The following is a 20574-nucleotide window of genomic DNA, read 5'->3' on the forward strand; positions in this document are numbered from 1 at the left end:
GCCTACCTAGTATTTTCATACGAGCCATTTAACACAAGGATGTGAAACTCCGAAAATGGAACATTAAATAAGAAAAAAGCTTTAGTTTCAAACATAACAATCACTCGGCAACCAACTGCATGTGTAAACATATACCCCACACTTAGATATGGAGACAACAAGCATATGCAGCCACTGTCCAAGAAAACCATAAAACCCAAACCGTTTTTCCTTGCTATGATAACAAAACTTGAAAAAAAAAAGGAAAAAAAAGGAAAATTTAAACGGTAAATTCAAACCATTCCAAACAAGAACCCAGTTAATACATGTGTTCCCCGCAACTGCAGCTAACAGCTCCAACTTCATGATCCACAATCAAAAGCTGTTGATTTCCACTTGATGCTCGACACACATCACTACACCAACATATATAATTATTTTAAAATTTCTATAAAACATTGAATAGAACGAGCATGCAGCAACAAAAGAAATAACAAAAAGTTGATCTGAAGCGACAGGGAAGAGAAGTGTTTATCAGTAATTCATTCAGGGTTATGCCAATTGAAGAGAAACAAAAAGACATGGTAGAGACGATTGGATTCAGTGTTGAAAGCTTGACCAGGACAATCACATAATTCAGGAAGCAATTAGCTAAACAAATATCCAAGACCATGCTCTTCAAAGAAGGTGTGTCCTGAGAATACGGGTGTAAATATTACATGCGTCAACACATTGTTGGTGAGGGGAGTAGAAATATCTCTAATCCTAGAGTGTGCAGAAATGCATTTAATCATAAAAATTAAAATCAAATGCATTTTTTCAAACATGATACCAGTTGAAACTAGGCAGATTATGACAAGTCACAGACGGTACAACAAACTACGATGGTAATGCAAAGACAGGAGGGGAACCATAAAATACCTTACGTAATGCAATAGGCAACAAACAAAAAAAAAATCGCAATAACATAGCCATGCCAGACAAACAAAGATTCCCAAAACCTTCCACACAAATATAGGTAATAGTGGAGAGCATAAATGAGAAAGAGAGGCACCAACTACTTTTTGTTGGAAGCAAGCAAGCATTTGCTAAAAATTTTGACATGGTACTAGTTGGATATACCTGAGGCTGCTGCTGCTGCTGCTGCGCCGGTGGTGGGTAGTCCCCGTATCCAGTGTACCCTGCATAGTAGAAGTTTGGATCCTGGGCTGGTTGAGTATACCCATAGGTTTCATAACCAGAGGTATATCCATAGTATCCACCATTCCACTGATTCGGATCGACCTGAGGCAGGAAGGTTTGGATAATTAATGTGCATGCAACACTATAATTGAAAAGGACCGAACAAAAGTTACATGAGTAGAACCTGTTTGTTTGACGGACTACGACCCCAAGAGAGTCGAATGCTTTGTCCTCCCAACTGGGTTCCATTTAAAATATTTATAGCTTGTTCAGCGCATCTTCTGTTATCATTGATGAGCACAGGACGAGTTTTTATATGCACTTTTTAAACACTTTAATTTAATTAAATTAAACCAAAGTGAGGAAAAATGTTTAATACTCTCAATTTACCTATCACTAAACTGAACAAATCCACAACGTTTGCCTGCAGGTATTTTCACGTGGAGCAACTGTCCAAAATGCCCAAACAACTGTCTTAATTGCTCATCTGTGACATTAGAATCCAAATTCCCAACAAATATCTGCAAGGAAAAAGCCTATAAACCATGAGCACATGCTTCACAACAAAAGCACCCAAATGCAAGCATCAGTACATTTTACTCACAGTGGTGTTAGTTGGATCATCCTCACTTGCCACCCCTTGTGATGTCTGGAATGATGCTGCAATTGTAAGATATGTGAGGAAAATGAGGTATATACTTACAAAGTACACAAGGGAAAGAAATTGGAGGTGATGGACAAACAAGAATCCATAACAGTCCACACTAAACACATAAAGTGAACAAGAAACCAAGACATCCCATTCAAGAGGCATTCCAACAATTATCCAACACTGTCTGTTTGACTATGAAGATGACAGCAACTAAAACAGAATATAAACAAATCCGGTATTATACTCTGAAATATCTTTGGTAAGCAAACATATGCAGCGTAACAGCTGGATATGTAGCCATGAAAATAGTGTACTTCGGCTAAAATTCAAGCATGGGCAAAACAGCAGAGAATAACTCACGCAGACTAGCCAAGCTAGCTAACTGAAAAATAAAAATGCTGGCCACCTTTTCCTTTTGTGTGACTATTTCTCATCTATACCTACATTCAGTTTGAGACAGCACCATTTCACAAAGCTTGCAAAAGCTACTTTCTTGGCTAAAAAGGATCACTCCTCTGGCAGCTGTAATGAGCAAAACTCGTGGAGTTTGAAGCCAGGGACTAGGGTAAGGAACAATCGCAAGGGCCAGTGAAGATGCTTCTAAAGTATCCCTTCATAGCAGAACATCAAATGAAAGCATCACTGCCAACATTTCCAGCCTTTATGTGCCCAACTAAAGGCAATCACTTTTATACCAGTGAGGAGCACAACTAACATGATGTTTCGAGCGAGTCAATTTCCAATTTTCGTGATCATGATCTAAAAGGATCCACACCTAAGACAGCTTGGAGCATCGTTTGAACTTTGAAGTAAGAATTACAAAGACTATTAAAAGTTAAAACTGCTTGGTGTAAGTAGTTCCAGTGACCTCATATTACTTCCCAATTTCCATGGAGAGCCCTTTAAACAGAAGCAATTACAGGGTTGCGTTTACATTGCGTGATTAGAGTTGGATTTAATTAATAAAGAACTCATCAAGTGTTTACTTGAAATTTTACCACTCACAATGAATCTATGGGACCGTTTTAATTACTTACTATTAATGAGTGATTATTTGTCGATTTTGATTGGCGTAATTTTTTATCCCATCATCTAATTTTAACTCAAACTACCAAAATTACCCATTTCACCCGTCTTTATATTATTTCTCTTCAAGTCTTATTTAATCTTTATATATTTATATAAATTATTTACTAAATAATTTATAAAAGCATATTTAGAATTTACATATACTTTTAGCTAAATTATAGCATTTAAATTTAAATTTATATTCATTTTACATTTTATTTTACAATTCTAAAAGTGTGAGAAAATATTAACAAATTTTTTCTTAAAAAAATTGAAAATTTATAATAACAATAATAATAACAAAATTAAATGTGAAAGTTTTAATCACAAATTGTTAAGACCAAGATAATTAAAATTACAATCTGGTTTTATCATACAATTCCAGATATAGTAGCACATTGATCGATGGGTAAAATTGTAAAACATCATCACTTAATCAGAATATCAATCATAATCTTGATCGACCAAAATAAACATATTTTCATTTATCTAACATTATTTCAAATCCTATTCAATTATTTTAAAAATCATAGCACGATTAATCATACATAATCCTATAACTCAAAGTACATGCAACCCAGAAATAAAAGCTTGGTGATGAACGGGATGAGTACCAAGCCACCATAATTATGTGATGGGCAGGAGGAAATCAATGCCTGAACTGAGATGATCTGAAACTTATAATTAAATACTGAATTAAAACACTGATACTGTACGTAATTTGATTTTGACCACGACCTATGAATTCAAAGGACTGGCAACAAAAACTGGAAATTCTAGTATAATCAATTCCTTGAGGAATCAAAAATAAGCAGCATTAAATTAAAACTGACCTACAAAAAAACCAGGCACTAAAGAGTTATCATTTCAGCTCACATTGGCTCCAGGCCACTATATGATAGAGCTTCCAATCACCCTGCCTGCTATGAGACAACCATAGCCTTTTATAAGATTATGCAAAGTTTTAATCCGTCAGAACCTAAAATGTTCAAAGCACTGGAAGGAAATGACACCGCAATCTGTCCTTATCTTCAAGAATTTAAGAGTGCGACAAACTCAAAAAAAGCAAGAAACACCGCTCAATGTAATGCTCCAAAACTTTCCAAACCAAATGATTCCTCTATGCATTGAGGCATCCACATTCAGAAATCAGAACATTATATCACAACAGATGAGGATAACAGAAAAGATCAAACCCAGAACAGGTAAATTCATCGATACACATTACTCCAGTAGCCATCTAAAAAGATAATGCAAGAAATAGGCATACCTTTGTTCTGATTCCCAACTTTTTGTTTATTAGCAGCTGCACCAATTCGCATCGGCCTAGAGGAACAAAACATTCCATTCATCTCAGTCATGGCACGCAATTGTTCAGTTTCATCACCAAATCTCACGAAACCATAGCCCTTTGGACGCCCAGTTACCGCATCTGTGACAACCTTTGCACCCTTAACAGAAGGATAAGATGGCCTAAAAGTTTCTATAAGCATATAATCAGTAACATCAGATGCCAAATCTCCGACAAAAATTGTGTATTCAGGGGAATCGTCACGTTTTTCACCAGCTCCCATAGATGCCCAGTTCAGTCTAAATGGTTGATCCATATTGGGCATGAGAGTTCCATTAAACGTCTGAAGGTTCCTTTCTGCAGCAGCATGGCTGACAAATTCAATAAAGCCATAACTTTCTGGCTGGCCGGTTTGCTTGTTACGTATGACTTTAGCAGATACCACCTAGGGAGAAAAACAGGTACATAAGATCCAAAACCAAATATATATAAAGTCCAATAGGCTATATCGTGTAGTAACTATGGATATAATCACAGCAACAGGAAACAAGGTACGAAATATGGGAGAAAGTAAGGTTGGTGAAGTTGTTTGCATCTCAGATTTCAGGTGGGTGTGCGGGGATAAAAGAACGTGTAACAAGCCGTTGATTAAATGTTAAGCACTCAAAAACAGAAAAACTAGACCAATTTCAAAAGTAAAATACATTCTCTCTCTGAGTTCAAGGAAAAGACGAAGAACCTCCACAAAAAAATTATGCCAGACGGTTCCCAAGTGCACAGGAAAATAACTTATTTCAAAGGTTCAGTTCAAAACAATGTAGTTCAGGGGTTTAAGATTTTAAAAACAAAGTGCATTGCAATTTGTATTTCAGGGGCAATGTCATTTAATTATAAGCACAAAAGTACATGGGCTAACCTTTTTCCGAACATTAAAATTTAGATCACTTACCTGAAGTATAAAACGCCCAGTTACAAATAATTTATTTTCAAAACATCCATTAGTGTTGCACTCAAATGCTAAAAGATGGGTAGGTATAACGCAAACCTAATAGTAGTTTACAACCTAAGTCGGAATCTCATCGGGCTGATCAACGAGCCAGAAAGGCAAGCAAAAGAAACAAGACAAAACACAATCAAATCAAGAATAAAACTTGGAAAAGTTGACTCAGGCACTAAACTTTCGAAAAACTAAAGAAGCAAGAACCATTAAAGTAATCATATATGAAATCGAACGGTGCAGGTATTCACGTATACCTCCCCGGCAGTGCCGAAACAGCTGATCAAATACTGCTCGTCCATCCAATACTGCAGATCACCAATCCAGAGACTCCGGATCCCGTCTTCCGCCACGGGCCGCGCCTGTGACGCCGGCGCCGGGGCGTACATAGACTGTTGCGGCTGCTGCTGGTAATAGTAGGCAGAAGCGGGTGGCTGCTGCGGCGGCGGAGGGACATGGTATTGCGGTTGTTGCGGTGGCTGCGACATCCATTGATGAGATGGCTGTTGTTGAGGGTATTGCTGGTATTGAGGAGGCTGAGCCATATGAGATGGGACGTTGGAGTTCGGCGGCTGCATCATCGTCGATTGGCGTTGGAGAAGCGGAACCCTAAAACGGATATGCGGATGAAATCGCAGAGAGAGGAAAAAGGTCCGAGGAGGAATCTTTGTATTTATTAAATTAAATTAAATTATTATTATTATTTATTACTTTTTTACGTATATTTATATTTATATATTTATATTTATATATAATTATAATTATAATTTATATATATGGGAGAAATTTCCCAACACAGATGGAAACTTACAATGTAAATATTGGAGAAAAAAAACTTAACACATTATTACACTTTCCATTGTTATTATGATTATATTATAATTAGTATTTATTATATTATATATATATATTATATGTGAGTTCATTTTAACCCATAATTTTGGATATTTTTTGATAATATTGTTTGCAAGTTTGGGAATGCACTTATTTTTCACAAAATTCAATAAAATTGTTTCCTAAATCAAATTTTTGAGACGGATCTCCAACCAAATCAGGTTCATAAATATTATTATTTTTATGTTAAAATATTAATTTTTATTGCATATATATCGTGCAGATCATCCGTCACTCCGTCAAATAATCTCATTATATATATATATATATATATATATATATATATATATATATATATATATATATTCCTTATTCATATTATTGGACAATAGTTGTTAATGTCTCATTTTGCAAATTGCATAAGCATCTCCAGTATTTATTTTATTTTTTTTAAAAAAAAAGAGAAATCATATGTAAAATTAATTGCTTTTCAAAACCTTTTGTTTTAAAATTTAACCATAAACTATTGACAAAACGAGATAACTCGTAGGATTAAATATGCATGATTTTAAAAATAGGTGGTTTTATTTTATGTTTTTAAAAAATTTCACACAAGACTTGATAGACTTAAAATACAATAATAACTATAACACTTTTTAAACACTACAAAAGAACTGATCTTTCCAAGTGTATTTGAAAATACACTACAAAAGGTCATTTTTTTTAAAAAAGAATGATTGACTGAAATTAGATGATAAAATACCCCATTACCTATGGATTTAGACTTTTAGTTGGCGTTTTACTTAAAATACAATGCTAACTCTAACAGAGATAATAAATAATGACAACAATATTAGTAAAAAAAAAAAAAGAATGATGACAACAATAATTTTATAATAAATAAATGTATAAACAGTCATAATAACAATAATACTGATGATATATATAACAATAATATAAAATTAATTATAATAATATAAATGACACATTAATATCAACTATAAGTTACACAATAACTTTGACATACATAAAAAATGATAAATATTTTTAATACTAGAAATTTTGTTAATGAATAATAATGATAAGTGTAATAATTTCTTTTAATATTAGCCACGATAATAGTAGGTAGTAATACCTTATTGGACTAGTGACAGGACTTGTCTGATACGGTTATGCGGCTAACATATGTGTGATATTTGGTACGTATTATTATTTTTGCATAGTTGCATACTAGTATATTTGCACAAACATGATGTGTGTGACAAAAAATTATGGCTAACATATGTGTGATATTTGGTACGTATTATTATTTTTGCATAGTTGCATATTAGTATATTTGCACAAACATGATGTGTGTGACAAAAAATTATATATTTTTTTATTATACTTAATTTCAATAAAAATCTAATAAATTTATAGTAGAAAAAAAATTAGTTTATGAATGATAACCATAAGAAGTAGTTAAAACATCCTTGTTTTTATTAGGTATTTTTTGCTTCATTAATTTTTTCAAATAATTTGAAATTTGAAAATAGATAAATAAATGGAAATTATTATAGATTTTGTGTGGTCATACCAAGAGACCAAGCGGTTTTGTAAGGTCTTTTTTTTTTTTGACGTGGGAACCCGCAGCCACTACCTTTCAGTGCGCTCTGGGTAAACCTCCGGACTAACTGACTAACGCAATAACCTGCAAACTATGTTACTCAGGTAAACCACATTGGGTAAACCTTGTGCGAGAGGCTAGTTTAAGAAGGTTTCTATAAGGCCTAATTACTTAATATACTAGCCGCACCGCACGTGTATTATGTGTGTAGCGTTATATACAAATATTATGTTATGTATGTATATATAATATAAAATTATTTTTTTCAAGTATTTGATTTTAAATTTTTATGGCAATTTGATAATTTTTTCAAGTATTTGATTTTAAATTATTATTTTTAAAAAATGTTGTTTCCAAAATAATTTAATTTAAATTTAAAACCATAAAAATACATTATTTTTCAGAAATTTATTCATCAATTATAAAACTATGATACAACGCGCCCATCTCCATCACGGCCCCTCCTCCTAGGCACATCATTGGCCAATATCTCGTCGATAAAGTATAACATTGGTTCGTGTATTACACTTGTTATTATTGCGCGTGTCATAGATATTAAATAATTAAGATTATCAGAACAAATGACTGATTAATATCAGAAACAAAAAGAACAGCACAGAATATAAAACCTCTTTTTCATTTTTCGTTTCCAATCTGTGTATGTGTAATTTATTTATACAGGAAAAACCAAATATTACCACTCGATTTTATCGAAATATTATTCCGACTGTGTTGAAAATTCTACGTCGTCTCTATTTGGTGGTATTTGGTTTCGTTGATTTTGTTGGAGATTTGGGTTAGGGTTTTTGTGGGTTGATCAGTTGTTCGAGGATATTGGAGGAGATACAATGGCACAAGCCGTGGAAGAATGGTACAAACAGATGCCAATAATTACGAGGTCTTACCTCACAGCTGCAATTGTGACAACGATTGGTTGCTCTCTCGATGTAATTTCTTGCGCCTGTTTACATGTTCCTTTTTATGTTTCAAGTTTTGATATTCTGGAGAAATCTTTATTGCTTTTTTGGAGGAAATATGGAATCTTGTGTGTGTTTAATTGAATTATCTTGGCTATTTCTATGGATTAGGGCACTCTTCTTTGTAAGATTAGATATCATGTAGTTGTCCAAGTAATACATGCTGGCATCTTTGTTGCTGAAGAGTGAAGACAAGTTGATTGGTTCTGATTATTTTTTGGGGTTAAAAACGAACTATTTGTTTTGCGGGGAAAAACGCCCCAAGCTATTGGCGTATTTGTTTTCTTTCTCGGGTTTTTGGATGGGGCACTTTACTAAGTTGCATTTATTTGCTGTGATTTGCAGATAATATCCCCGTATGACTTGTACTTGAATCCCAAGCTCGTGGTGAAACATTACCAAATATGGCGCGTTTTTACCAATTTCTTGTATTTTCGCAAAATGGGTAACTAATCTGCTTTCTATCCTTCAAGAAGATGGGTTCAGCTGGTGGATTATGTATTTGTTTAGTGACGAATGAATGGAAATAAATTATTTCGTGGGACTGAATTTAATCATGTCTGATGCATATGATCATTACTTCATGCTATCAAATATTTAGGAAATTATATCCGTGTTCTGACCATTTTGATTTTTGACAGTACAAACCTCCCAATTAATTCTGCTGCTTTCTCACTCTTTGTTGTTGAACACGTGCGTGGAGGTGTTTATTGTGAATTATTATTAGAAACATTACTGTAGCTTATTTATGTTATTCTTGTATCAAATCTGGGTATCGGCTAGTGTTCTGCATGTCATTGTTAAACGTTTCTATTGCATTGGTGGGGTAAAATCACGTACGTGGTATGTATGTTTTCTTCCTTTTGTGGTGCAGTGGAATGTTTCTCTCACCTAACCGCCGAATATGCTCTTCTTCTGTTATTTGTTCATACTAAAAAAATGGAGAGAGGTTTTGATGGGGATGTTGGCCGAATATGAGCCATGTAGATGCAGGGTAATTAATGTGTCTTTCTTTTTTTAAAAAAATTGTTGCAGACATGCAAACGTGCCTGGGGATAGATACCGGATTTGGATAATTTAATGATGCTGCATTTGATCCTTAATGAGTCATGATTTCATTTCAGACTGAGTTAAATTTTTTTGACTCTATTGCTGATTCTGTGCTAATTCACTAATTAACTCTCAGATAAATTGATCGGACAATTTTGGAGGGATAGCCTCTGACTTGATGAGTTTTTGCTCAACCAATACTTCCATTTGATGATAACACTGTTTGATGTATTCCTTTCCAGACTTGGACTTTTTGTTCCACATGTTCTTTCTTGCTCGGTACTGCAAGCTTCTTGAAGAGAATTCTTTCCGTGGGAGGACCGCCGATTTCTTCTATATGCTGTTGTTTGGTGCGTCAGTTTTGACTGGCATCGTTCTTATTGGGGGGATGATTCCTTATGTTTCAGAGTCGTTTGCCAAAATCATCTTTCTTAGCAACTCACTCACATTTATGATGGTATGCCGTCTGTGATCAGAAGAACCGCGTGTTTAACAATTTCACTCTCATCGCTGTCGAACCTTACTTCCCCTGGAATTCTCACTTGTTCGGTTTTGTAGGTATATGTATGGAGCAAGCAGAATCCCTTCATCCACATGAGCTTTTTAGGCCTCTTTACTTTCACAGCAGCCTATTTACCATGGGTTAGTGGGTTTAAATTTTCATCAACCAGTTGCATAGATGCTTGCTTGCCTGTTCAATTTCCCTCACAATAATTTTACTCATTTCTTACACCTTTTGTCGCGTTCATTTTAAATAGTGTCTTCTTTTAACCACATGTTGTCAATTTTAGTTATTTCCATACATCGAGTGATATGTGTGACAATGGATTTACCTTTCTGCAGGTCCTCCTTGGGTTTTCTGTCCTTGTCGGTGCCAGTGCTTGGGTGGATCTACTGGTAAGTCCTCTCTGATGACATATTGCAATTGGTTCTCTGCCTCTTATCTCGAAGCGACTTAATATTTTTGGCACTTTGGGCAAGTGTTTACATGGTGTCTAATTGTCTATGTAATGTCACATGTATGCAATGACGATTCCTTGGGAAATTATAATTTTGTGGCATTAATAGTTTTCTGCACTATTTACTTGACAATGAACTTGTAGATACACAAGTACTCAAAATATCTATCAAATTTGCAAGACTTTTTTTTTTGGCCTTACCGAAAAATCTTGGATCGGGTTCAGGGTATGATAGCTGGTCATGCCTACTATTTTCTTCAAGACGTGTACCCGAGAATGACTGGTCGAAGACCCCTGAGAACACCAGGTTTTATCAGATCATTATTTGCGGATGAACCTGTAGTGGCAGCCAGGCCCGCTAATGTAAGATTTGCTGCTCCACCGGAGGACGTCCAACAGGAATTGAATCGTTGATCATGTAATGTATGTGGGATCTGTTTCAAATTGCATTAGCAGCTGTTTTGGAAGTCCCTAGAACAAATTGTCCATGGCATGTTAGTAGTTAGTCACTTTATCTTCACCCCCTTGTCCAGGTTTGGATATGATAAGCCACCCTTTTTTATAACTTGAGCATTTTAAGCTGATTCACCTTTTTCGGCATACAAACAGTGTAAAATTCGTCTAGTTGGTTTGCATTTGATCACAATAAAATTGAAAAAAAAGGCATTATGTTGATGATTTATTGTACAAGAAAATTGTGGTCCATATTTTCTCGTCCAACGCTTGAAACCTTAAATCAGAACAAATTCTGTCATTTATTTTTATTCTATTTTCTTAAAACAAGTTTAGTTTTTAAAAATTCCAAGATAATTATGTCATAAAAAAAGTTTCAAGTAAATAGTGCTCGAAAATTTCCTAGTACTTTTGACGAGATATATTGAAATGATTTAATATTGTCTCCGGTTAAATTCTGACTTTCGTAAAATAAATATATCGATCCTCGTGTGAAGTATATTTTCTTTTGAAATATTGTGGGGATATGAGGGTTGGCCATGTTGCTTTCTTCCTCGGGTTTTCGTCGTTTGTGCGCATTTCTCGATTCTGACTCATGTAGGAGGTCTCCTTCGAGGTCAATCATTTTTTAAAAAAGTAAAACTAAAAATTAAGCGTTAGCTTTTTCTTTATTCTACAGCAAACAATGTGCTTATCATTTTACAAGGGATACAATACAACTGGACGACCGCAATGGATAAAAGAAGCAAGTTTTAATTGTGGTTGGAACGATTATGTTTTTTTTTAAAGCTGGAACAATTAATATTTGGGTAAACATACAAGTAGAATAATTTTTAAATTTAATTCATCTATGTTAAAATGAGTTCAGATATGTCGGCTTGGTCTATCACATCATATAAAATAGGTGGTGCATTGCACTTGGTGTATCCAAACCTATCAAATTACATATAAGCTCAGCGAGTTGGCCCATCTTTGTCTAATGGTGTTTTCTCAATCCGTCTAAAAGGACGTTCGTTTTAAGTTATAGTGGGTTGTGGACTACCATGTTTAAAAGTTATTTTCTCAACCCGTCTAAAAAACGGTTGATATCGTTTAATGATGAGTTACGATATGTTTTGGATCGTTCTGTCTCGCTAACCCGTTTTGATACATCCATTTATCTGTGTATGTGGGTTGATGAGATTCTACACGGGTAATATCCAAATCATGCATCCAATGGTTAGTATTTTTACACATAGAGATAATTAATGATATATTGTTAACGTGACAAATCATGAAATATTAAATCTACCATTGAGATAATACTTATGTGCTAGGTTGAACTTCATCGTGTGTTGGTATATATGAATGCATTTAAGTGGATCGTGATATATGCTAGGTACGTGGTTCATAAAAACATTGAATGATTGAATTTTTTTTATTATTATTTAAAATTGAAAAGATGGGTGAGAAAAGAGAGGTAAATGAGATATTAGCATATGTGTAATACCCAAACCATGCATTTAACAATTTGTATTTTTACACATATGCATAACTTATTATATATTGTTGACGTGACAAATTATAAAATATTAAATATATCATTGGTTATTATTCGTATGTTAGTTTGAAATCTATCATCGAAAAGAGATGAAAAACGTGTCATAATTTATTTGACAATACATTTCCTACGAGAGACCCTAAACCCCCAATTGCAACTGCAGCACCCCTGACAAATCCATGGCGTTACGCTGCAACCTCCGATCGTCGAGTCTCCGGCTTTTCCGCCTCTTCTCCACCTCGATTTTGAACCCAGATTCCAAATCTATCCTCACCAGTAAAGAGAAATCCCGCTCCGCGCTCTCGCTCATGCGCTTCGAGAAAAACCCAGAACGGATTCTTGAAATCTGCCGAGCCGCCGCCTTAACTCCAGAGTCTCACCTCGATCGAGTTGCCTACTCGCTAGCCATTTCGAGCCTAAAAAAATCACACCATTACGAAGGCATTCGGAGCCTCATAAAGGAGTCCATTACCCGGCCTGATTTCAAATCCGAACGCTTTGTGTCCCATTTCGTCGTTTTATACGGCCAGGCGGGTCTTGCCGGTGACGCTGTCAAGCTGTTCGACGAAATGCCTCAGATGGGCATCGATAGAAGCGTGAAGACTTTGAACTCCCTGTTGTTTTCTTGTGTTTTAGCAGGGGAAATCGGTGAAATGAAGAGGGTATTTTCAGAGTATCCTAAGAAGTATGGCTTGACACCGACTTTGGAAACGTACAACACTGTCCTGAAGGGATTCTGCGAGTTGGGCAGTGCGAATTCATCGCACTCTATCCTGGCGGAGATGGAGAGAAGGGGAATAAAACCCAACGGAACGACATTTGCCACTGTGATTGCCGGGTTTTACAAGGAGGAAAAATTTAGTGACGTGGGGAAAATGATGGAATTGATGAAGAAACATGGTGTGGCAAATAGTATCGGGATATACAATGTCAGGATTCAGAGCTTGTGTAAGCTTAAGAGATCCACAGAAGCAAAGGCATTGTTGGATACAATCTTGGGCAGGGGAATGAAGCCAAATCAGGCAACATACAACCATTTGATTTACGGGTTTTGCGTCGAAGGCAAAACGGAAATTGCCAAGAGCTTGTTTAAGGAGATGATTGACACAGGATTGAAGCCGGAGGCTAATTGTTATTTTACGCTGGTTTATTATCTGTGCCAAAGACAGGATTTTGAGAATGCATTAGCTATCTGCAAGGATAGTATGTCGGAAGGTTGGGTACCAAATATGTCGACTATGAAATCTCTCGTTGATGGGTTAGTGAGCATTGAGAAAATTGATGAAGCGAGGTGGATTATTGAGCAGGTGAAGGAGAAGTTCTCGAGGAATGCTGGTGCTTGGGCTGAGATTGAGGAAAAGTTGCCAAAATAGAGTACTTTGTTCTATTTTTTGTCCTTCTCCTTTTGTTTTATTTTACCTTGTATCAGTTTTTTCACTTAGAATGGTGGATGGAGGAGAATTTGATTGAAAGCTATTTTAACCGCTGTCTTTCTGTTCTTTCTGGTCTTTCTATTTGTTCATGTTCATGGGTAATGTCCAAAGTGTTAATCTAAAAGGAAGTTACGCATAGTTCTTCAATGCAACGAGTGAGTCAACCGTTGGTATTAAAGCTTGGAACACTATCCTATGAGTAGCATCATAAAATCTTTTTCTTTACTCTCGAACATTTTCCTACATTTGACTTGATGTTACTTGAACTTCTTGGTAAAGAAAATGGGGATTTTTTTCACAGCATAAACGAAGTATTAACGTAAATGTTGCGCGAACAAGCAAACCAACTTTTGTCCTGTTCTTTTGTTAACCAAATGTAAATCGGGATTCCTTTTTTTTTAAAAAAAAAAAAAAAGAAAAAAATATTATTAAATTTTGGAGAAAGGGAGTGGGGTATTAATCTTTGTAATACAGAAATCCCAATTGTGTATACGCATAAAGTAGTAAACCAAAAAGTGGTCGTTAAACTTATAATTGTCTAAAGCTTTTGCTTCCTCTGCTTCAAATAATGCGAGTTTTTGCTGATGAGACACCGAGAAATTTCACGAATATGATTCTCAGCTGCTGTGGCGAATGGTAGAGCAGCCAGGGTGCTCTGTTCAAGTTCTGGTCCCGCCAAAGAATTTGGTTCCATTTCTCAGATATTGTGCCCCATACGCTGCAGTTGAGGCCACTGTTGTAGAAGCCACAACCCAACTGCACCAAACCAAAATAGTTGGACAATTTTGTTACACATTCAGAATGCCATGGAAACATAGACAACTCGATGAAATCAAATTACCTCAAGATGTAGATAAAAGATTGGGTTTCTTCGTTCCCATATTCTGGTTGAAGAAGAGCTGCTGCGATCAGGGCCAACTGGAGCACTGTATTTAACTGTAGAAGGGAAGATTAATGTTTTATAACTAATCTAAATCTTATACATATTTGCCACCTTTTACAATGATATCAATTGTGTGCCAATCACGAACTGAGAATTTTTAAAGCCTTTAGCAACTCAGCACCAATTCCAGACTAGGAACCACAAATCAAGATACCTATAATAGCTTAAATAACACTCCACAACTATACTGAGGCAGGAGGACAAAAGTAATCGCAGCCTTTTCAAATTCATTCTCGATGCACAAAGTACAAAATATCATATGGTGTACCTTGCTTATCAAGAGAGGCTCAATTTTTTGGGCATGCGCCCCATCGAGGTTGAAGAAGTCACGCCAACTGTTCCTCTAATTGCGAAAAAATGAAAGAAAAAGTAAGAAACGCAAGATGCTGGGTATACCCAAATTGATAACATTATTGATATTGGTCTCACCTCCCAATCCAAACTGCTAGCTCTTTTATAGACCGCACCACAAACAAGAGCGAAATCACGCAGGACAACAAGTGAAACCAATCCAGCTTCAGGTTAAGACAAATGCACAATAAAACACAGATCACAGGGTACAAAAGAAGGAACATGTCTCATGTTCAAATAAAATCTATCTCAATAAAATTAAATAAACGAACTCTATTTACAACTAATGAAAAATACCCAAAAGACTAACTGTCCCTTAACTATCTTGTTTTCTAGAGTAAAATCAAACAGTAAAACGTTATTTACCGGCTGAAACAAAATGCTGGCTAATGAAGAAACTAATCCAGAACATTATAGAAATAACAAACAAACACTTACGGACAGACATAGATGCTTACTCAAACAAAGACAGGCAGATAAATCATCAACATTCTTAACACTGAACAACATTAACATAGTGTCATGCGGATCATTAATAAAAGAAACTAGTCCTGATTGAGGAAAGTAAAAAACTTTGCACTACACAATAAGGTAGTGCAGGAATAATGATGTACATCTACTTACGATGTATGAGATCCTTATCTACCATTGCAAGCGCAACACTTCCAATTAGAACCTGACAACATGTAATCATCACCGCGTATGAGCAAGTTACTAAACATATATTTGTAACAAAAATAAGAAAACAGGTGCAACACGACAGAGGATTACTTGATATTGAACAAACAGCGATGCCATCATAGAAAATACAGAAACAAACCTTGTCGGCCAAAGGATCAAGGTAGGACCCAACTACGGAATTGATTCCCATCTTCCTAGCCATGTAACCATCAAGCTAAAAACATAGGTAGAGAAGTGAGGAGACGAGTATTGGATACATATTACAATACCACAAAGCAACTGCAACTACCATTCATACCCAATCAGTAGCTCCAGATATAGCAAGTCCAATAAAGGCATATGAATACATGTCATTTACAATCATCCTGCAAAATGGTGCAGCAACAAGCACTTGATTCAGCCTCTCTAAAAGGTTAAAACATCGCACATTGAACTATCTTTAGGGAGCATTTTTTTAATGTCAATAATGTTTCACTCTGGAGCTCCCTCCAAAGCTCCCAAATTCACAATCAATCTCTATACACAAGAAATAAGCATACGACATAATGAGGCAACACTATATACGCATAGTCTCCAGTAGCTCTAGAGAGTTAAAGTAATGAAGTAAAGGGTACATTGATTTACATTCTATTCAATAAACTTTGCTGTTCGTAATATCAGATTATAGAATTGAAAACCCACCATCCAAGCAACGGACCGGAGAGCAACCGCGCGAATGAGATATAATTAGGAAGATTGAAGTAACTGTCAGTGATCACACCATGACTGCCAGTAGCATCTATTGCAGGCGCATTTCTAAATTTCTCGCCAACACCCTCGGCCAAGAGCTTCTGCGCATCATAAGCAGGCCGAAAACGTAAATTGTGAGGAAAAGAGGGATTCTTTAGTAAATTAAGGGCACGGAGTTTAATGAAGTATGAGGCGACGTCGGGCTGGAGGAGGAGAGGGGTGGCGGATTGAGACAGCTTCCAGGGAGAATTGCAGAGGAATAGTGGCCCACCAATAGGGAATAGAAACCTAGAACGGAAGAGAAAGTGGCGATGGGAATTTTTCACTGGGGTGTAAATCAGAAATGGAGCTGAAATTGGGGAAGGAGTGGTCAAAGAAAGGGAGAAAAAGGTTCGGAGGCGGGATGAATTGCGGGGGGAGCTTGGAGATTGGGAGAATCGAGATATGAGTGATCGGAAAATGGCCATCGGCGGTGGCGCACGAGCATTGTTTAATCGAGCAGACAGGGTGTGGCGGCGGCGACGTCGGAGAATTGGGGTTTTGAAGTTTCAACGGTGAGGTTTGGAGGAGACGGACTGGGATGGACACGTGTAATGTTTCGACGGCACGTGGTATTGTTTAATTAATTTTAACAAATATTTTTAATGAGTTATTTGTATCAAAAACCCATGAAATAAATACATATTTTTTATTTGTGAAATTTTAATATGCATTTTTAATTCTAACTTTTTATAAAATTAGCACACGTGCCCTTTCATATGAGAGATTGTTGCGCACGCATCCCTCATGCGATTGACAAACATTTTGATTTTTTTTTCACAAAATACTCCTATGAAATATTAAAAATACATGTTTGACCCCTTGAAAATATGATTTTTAAATCTATTCAACTCATAATACACAATTTTTATCAAGATCCAATTATAAAATATTTACCAAAAATTTTTCATTTTATTAATTTTTATTTTTATTTTAAATTTATTTCTTAATTAATTTGTTTCTTGAAAACAGATTATTACTCACTTCGTTATTTTATTAAATTCATTTCGTATTTTCAATTTCTATTAAACTTGCATTCATAAAAATTTATTTAAATACCGAAAAATACCAAAATATTAAACCAAAATGATAAGTTCATGCATATTTTGATTCAATTTTGGTATTTTTAGGTATTTAAATTCTTATTTATGAATGCATGTTTAATAGAGAAGTTAGAAACACAAAGTGAGTTTAATAAAATAATGATAGCAAAATAAAGTAATATTTTTTTTTGAACCAAAAAAATAATTAATAATAAAAAATTTAAAATAAAAATAAAAATTAATAAAATGAAATTTTTTTGATAAATATTTTATAATTGGAGCTTAATAAAAAGTGTATCATTATTTACTGCAAATTGTGCAATGTATCTTCTCGAAAAATTTAGATTTTGGTTCAAACTATATATTCCTAAATAAAAATTAATATGCATGAACTTATTATTTTGGTTCAATATTTTGATACTTTTAGGTATTTAAATTCTTGTTTTATGAATGCATGTAATGGATAAATTGAAAAACGAAGTGAGTTTAATAAAGTAATGATAACAAGATAAAGTAATAATATTTTTTAAAAACAAATTAATTAAGAATAATAAATTTAAATAAAATAAAATTAGTAAAATGTAAAAAAATTGATAACTATTTTATAATTGAATCTTAATAAAAATTGTGTATTATTATTTACTGCAAATTGTGCAATGTATCTTTTCGAAAAATTTAGATTTTGGTTCAAAACTATATAGTTCTAAATGTAAAATTAATATGCATGAACTTATCATTTTGATACTTTTAGGTATTTAAATCTTTGTTTATGAATGCATGCTTCATAGAGAAGTTGGAAACACAAATAGAGTTTAATAAAATAATGATAGCAAGATAAAATAATAATATTTTATTAGAAACAAATTAATTAAGAATAATAAATTTGAATAAAATAAAAATTAGTAAAATGAAAAATTTTTATAAATATTTTATAATTGGATCTTAATAAAAATTGTGTATTATTATTTACTGCAAATTGTGCAATGCATCTTCACGAAAGTAATATGGATGAACTTATCATTTTGGTTCAATATTTTTGTACTTTTAGGTATTTAAATCTTTGTTTATGAATGCATGTTTAATCGAGAAGTTGAAAACACGAAGTGAGTTTAATAAATAATGATAACAAGATAAAGTAATAATATTTTTTTAGAAACAAATTAATTAAGAATAATAAATTTAAATAAAAATAAAAATTAATAAAATGAAAAATATTTGGTAAATATTTTATAATTGGATCTTAATAAAAATTGCGTATTATGGGTTGAATAGATTTAAAAATTATACTTTCAAGGGGTCAATCATATATTTTTAATATTTCATAGGGTATTTGGTGCAAAAAAAAATCAAAATGTTTGCCCAGTCGCATGAGGGGCGTGTGCGCAACAATCACTCATACGAAGGGGCGCGTGTGCTAATTTTATAAAAGATCAGGGTTGAAGATGTCTATTAAAATTTCACAGAAAAAAAGTGTGCATTTTCAATATTTCATAGGGGAATTTGGTGCAAATAACTCGATTTTTAATAGAAGTAACTTTTCTTCTCTCTTTTTTTCCCAATAGAAGACCGTCGATTTTTAATATAAAAATAATAATTTTAATGTTTAGGATCGAAACAATGAAACAACTTCTGATTAGTTTATGTGATTAAAAAATAAGTATAGAGATGCAAATACTTTCACCAAAACCTTGAATTTTGGACAAGATTTCTTTTGCAAAAACTGTTGCGAGGAAAAATTGTTAAGTCTCTGCTTATATAGAACTATTTCAAATCCATGGATTTCAAATACATTTTTATTGTTTAGAGAAGTAGCACCACAAACATCAAATACACTTCTTTTATGTTTGTGTGGCAATTCAGGGTAGTTATGATGGATTTTAAGTTCATCCAATAAAGTTGTGATTTATAATCCTTTTTAATCCATCTAATTAATGTGTAAATAATTAAGTTATGAATTTGAGATTTTTCTATGTTTCATTGTTAACACTAAAATTATAATCGACATCCATGGATTTGAAATACTTCAATCCAAGCGTAACTTAAGTGTATTGTAAATTGATCTGTATTAAGTTTTGGTTTTTAAATAAATCAAGTTTTGGTCTTTAAATAAATCAGATGTGGTTTTACACTAATAGATACTTTTAAAAAAAAATTTAAAATCAAATATAAACGTGGTTGCGCTATACATACTATAACAACTGTTAGAGTGCAATAATTGTTCTTATTGAAAATGATTTTTGAGTTGTTATGCGGTTTAACAAATTTGAGTTGTACAATTAGCATCAGTTATAGCTTCTGGTAAAACGTCAAACTCTCGATCCTACAATTGATATCAAAGTCAAGGTCGTCGGTTCAATTTCTATTGATTACAACGACAGAACGATCGAACCATGATACTTGAGCTATTATTACCTCAAACTATAGATTTTGGTAAAACGAAAAGCGTTCGGTCCTACAAAGATCTGGGTTGCACTATTATTACCAGCTATAAATTTTAGTGAAATAACAAGTGCTCGGTCCATTAACAACGTTGAACAACACGTGATTAAAATTGTCTAAAATGGAAAAAAGAAAAGAAAAAGAAAAAAGACTATCGTATGAAATTAACATTTAATTTCGACTAATCAGATGACCAAAACCTAAAATTTATAGGATGGTTTTGCTAATTTTCCACAAAATGTAATATTTTAATCAGTGTTTTCATAATTGGACCGATAATCGAACCGATGAACCCTTAAAAACTGTTCAACTGATCAAACCGGAATAT

General features: G+C 34.1%; 4 protein-coding genes across 4 annotated transcripts; 2 read left to right on the plus strand and 2 right to left on the minus strand.

Moving 5' to 3' along the window:
* Positions 1-42: 42 nt before the first annotated feature.
* LOC140886776 (polyadenylate-binding protein RBP45-like) lies at positions 43-5820 on the minus strand. Its single transcript, XM_073293594.1, has 7 exons — positions 5427-5820; positions 4152-4617; positions 1766-1821; positions 1552-1682; positions 1346-1442; positions 1102-1263; positions 43-395 (listed from the first exon to the last, which is right to left on the minus strand). The coding sequence occupies exons 1-7, from the start codon at positions 5748-5750 to the stop codon at positions 393-395; spliced, it is 1239 nt and encodes a 412-aa protein (XP_073149695.1). The 5' UTR covers positions 5751-5820; the 3' UTR covers positions 43-392.
* Positions 5821-8229: 2409 nt separating this feature from the next.
* LOC140890781 (derlin-2.2) lies at positions 8230-11270 on the plus strand. Its single transcript, XM_073298826.1, has 6 exons — positions 8230-8556; positions 8932-9031; positions 9879-10093; positions 10195-10278; positions 10480-10533; positions 10821-11270. Exons 1-6 carry the CDS (start codon positions 8458-8460, stop codon positions 11007-11009), a joined length of 741 nt encoding a protein of 246 aa, XP_073154927.1. The 5' UTR covers positions 8230-8457; the 3' UTR covers positions 11010-11270.
* Positions 11271-12686: 1416 nt separating this feature from the next.
* Positions 12687-14122, plus strand: LOC140892021 (small ribosomal subunit protein mS86 (rPPR1)-like). The gene has a single exon (XM_073300748.1). It carries the CDS (start codon positions 12768-12770, stop codon positions 13959-13961), a length of 1194 nt encoding a protein of 397 aa, XP_073156849.1. The 5' UTR covers positions 12687-12767; the 3' UTR covers positions 13962-14122.
* A 296-nt stretch (positions 14123-14418) lies between these two features.
* On the minus strand, positions 14419-17319 carry LOC140893273 (CDP-diacylglycerol--glycerol-3-phosphate 3-phosphatidyltransferase 1, chloroplastic). The gene is made up of 8 exons (XM_073302337.1): positions 16678-17319; positions 16295-16361; positions 16136-16210; positions 15940-15991; positions 15394-15479; positions 15233-15307; positions 14863-14957; positions 14419-14777 (listed from the first exon to the last, which is right to left on the minus strand). Exons 1-8 carry the CDS (start codon positions 17190-17192, stop codon positions 14681-14683), a joined length of 1062 nt encoding a protein of 353 aa, XP_073158438.1. The 5' UTR covers positions 17193-17319; the 3' UTR covers positions 14419-14680.
* Positions 17320-20574: the final 3255 nt, after the last annotated feature.

Source organism: Henckelia pumila, chromosome 3 (genome assembly GCF_033568475.1).
Source record: "Henckelia pumila isolate YLH828 chromosome 3, ASM3356847v2, whole genome shotgun sequence".
Lineage (NCBI taxonomy): Eukaryota > Viridiplantae > Streptophyta > Magnoliopsida > Lamiales > Gesneriaceae > Henckelia > Henckelia pumila.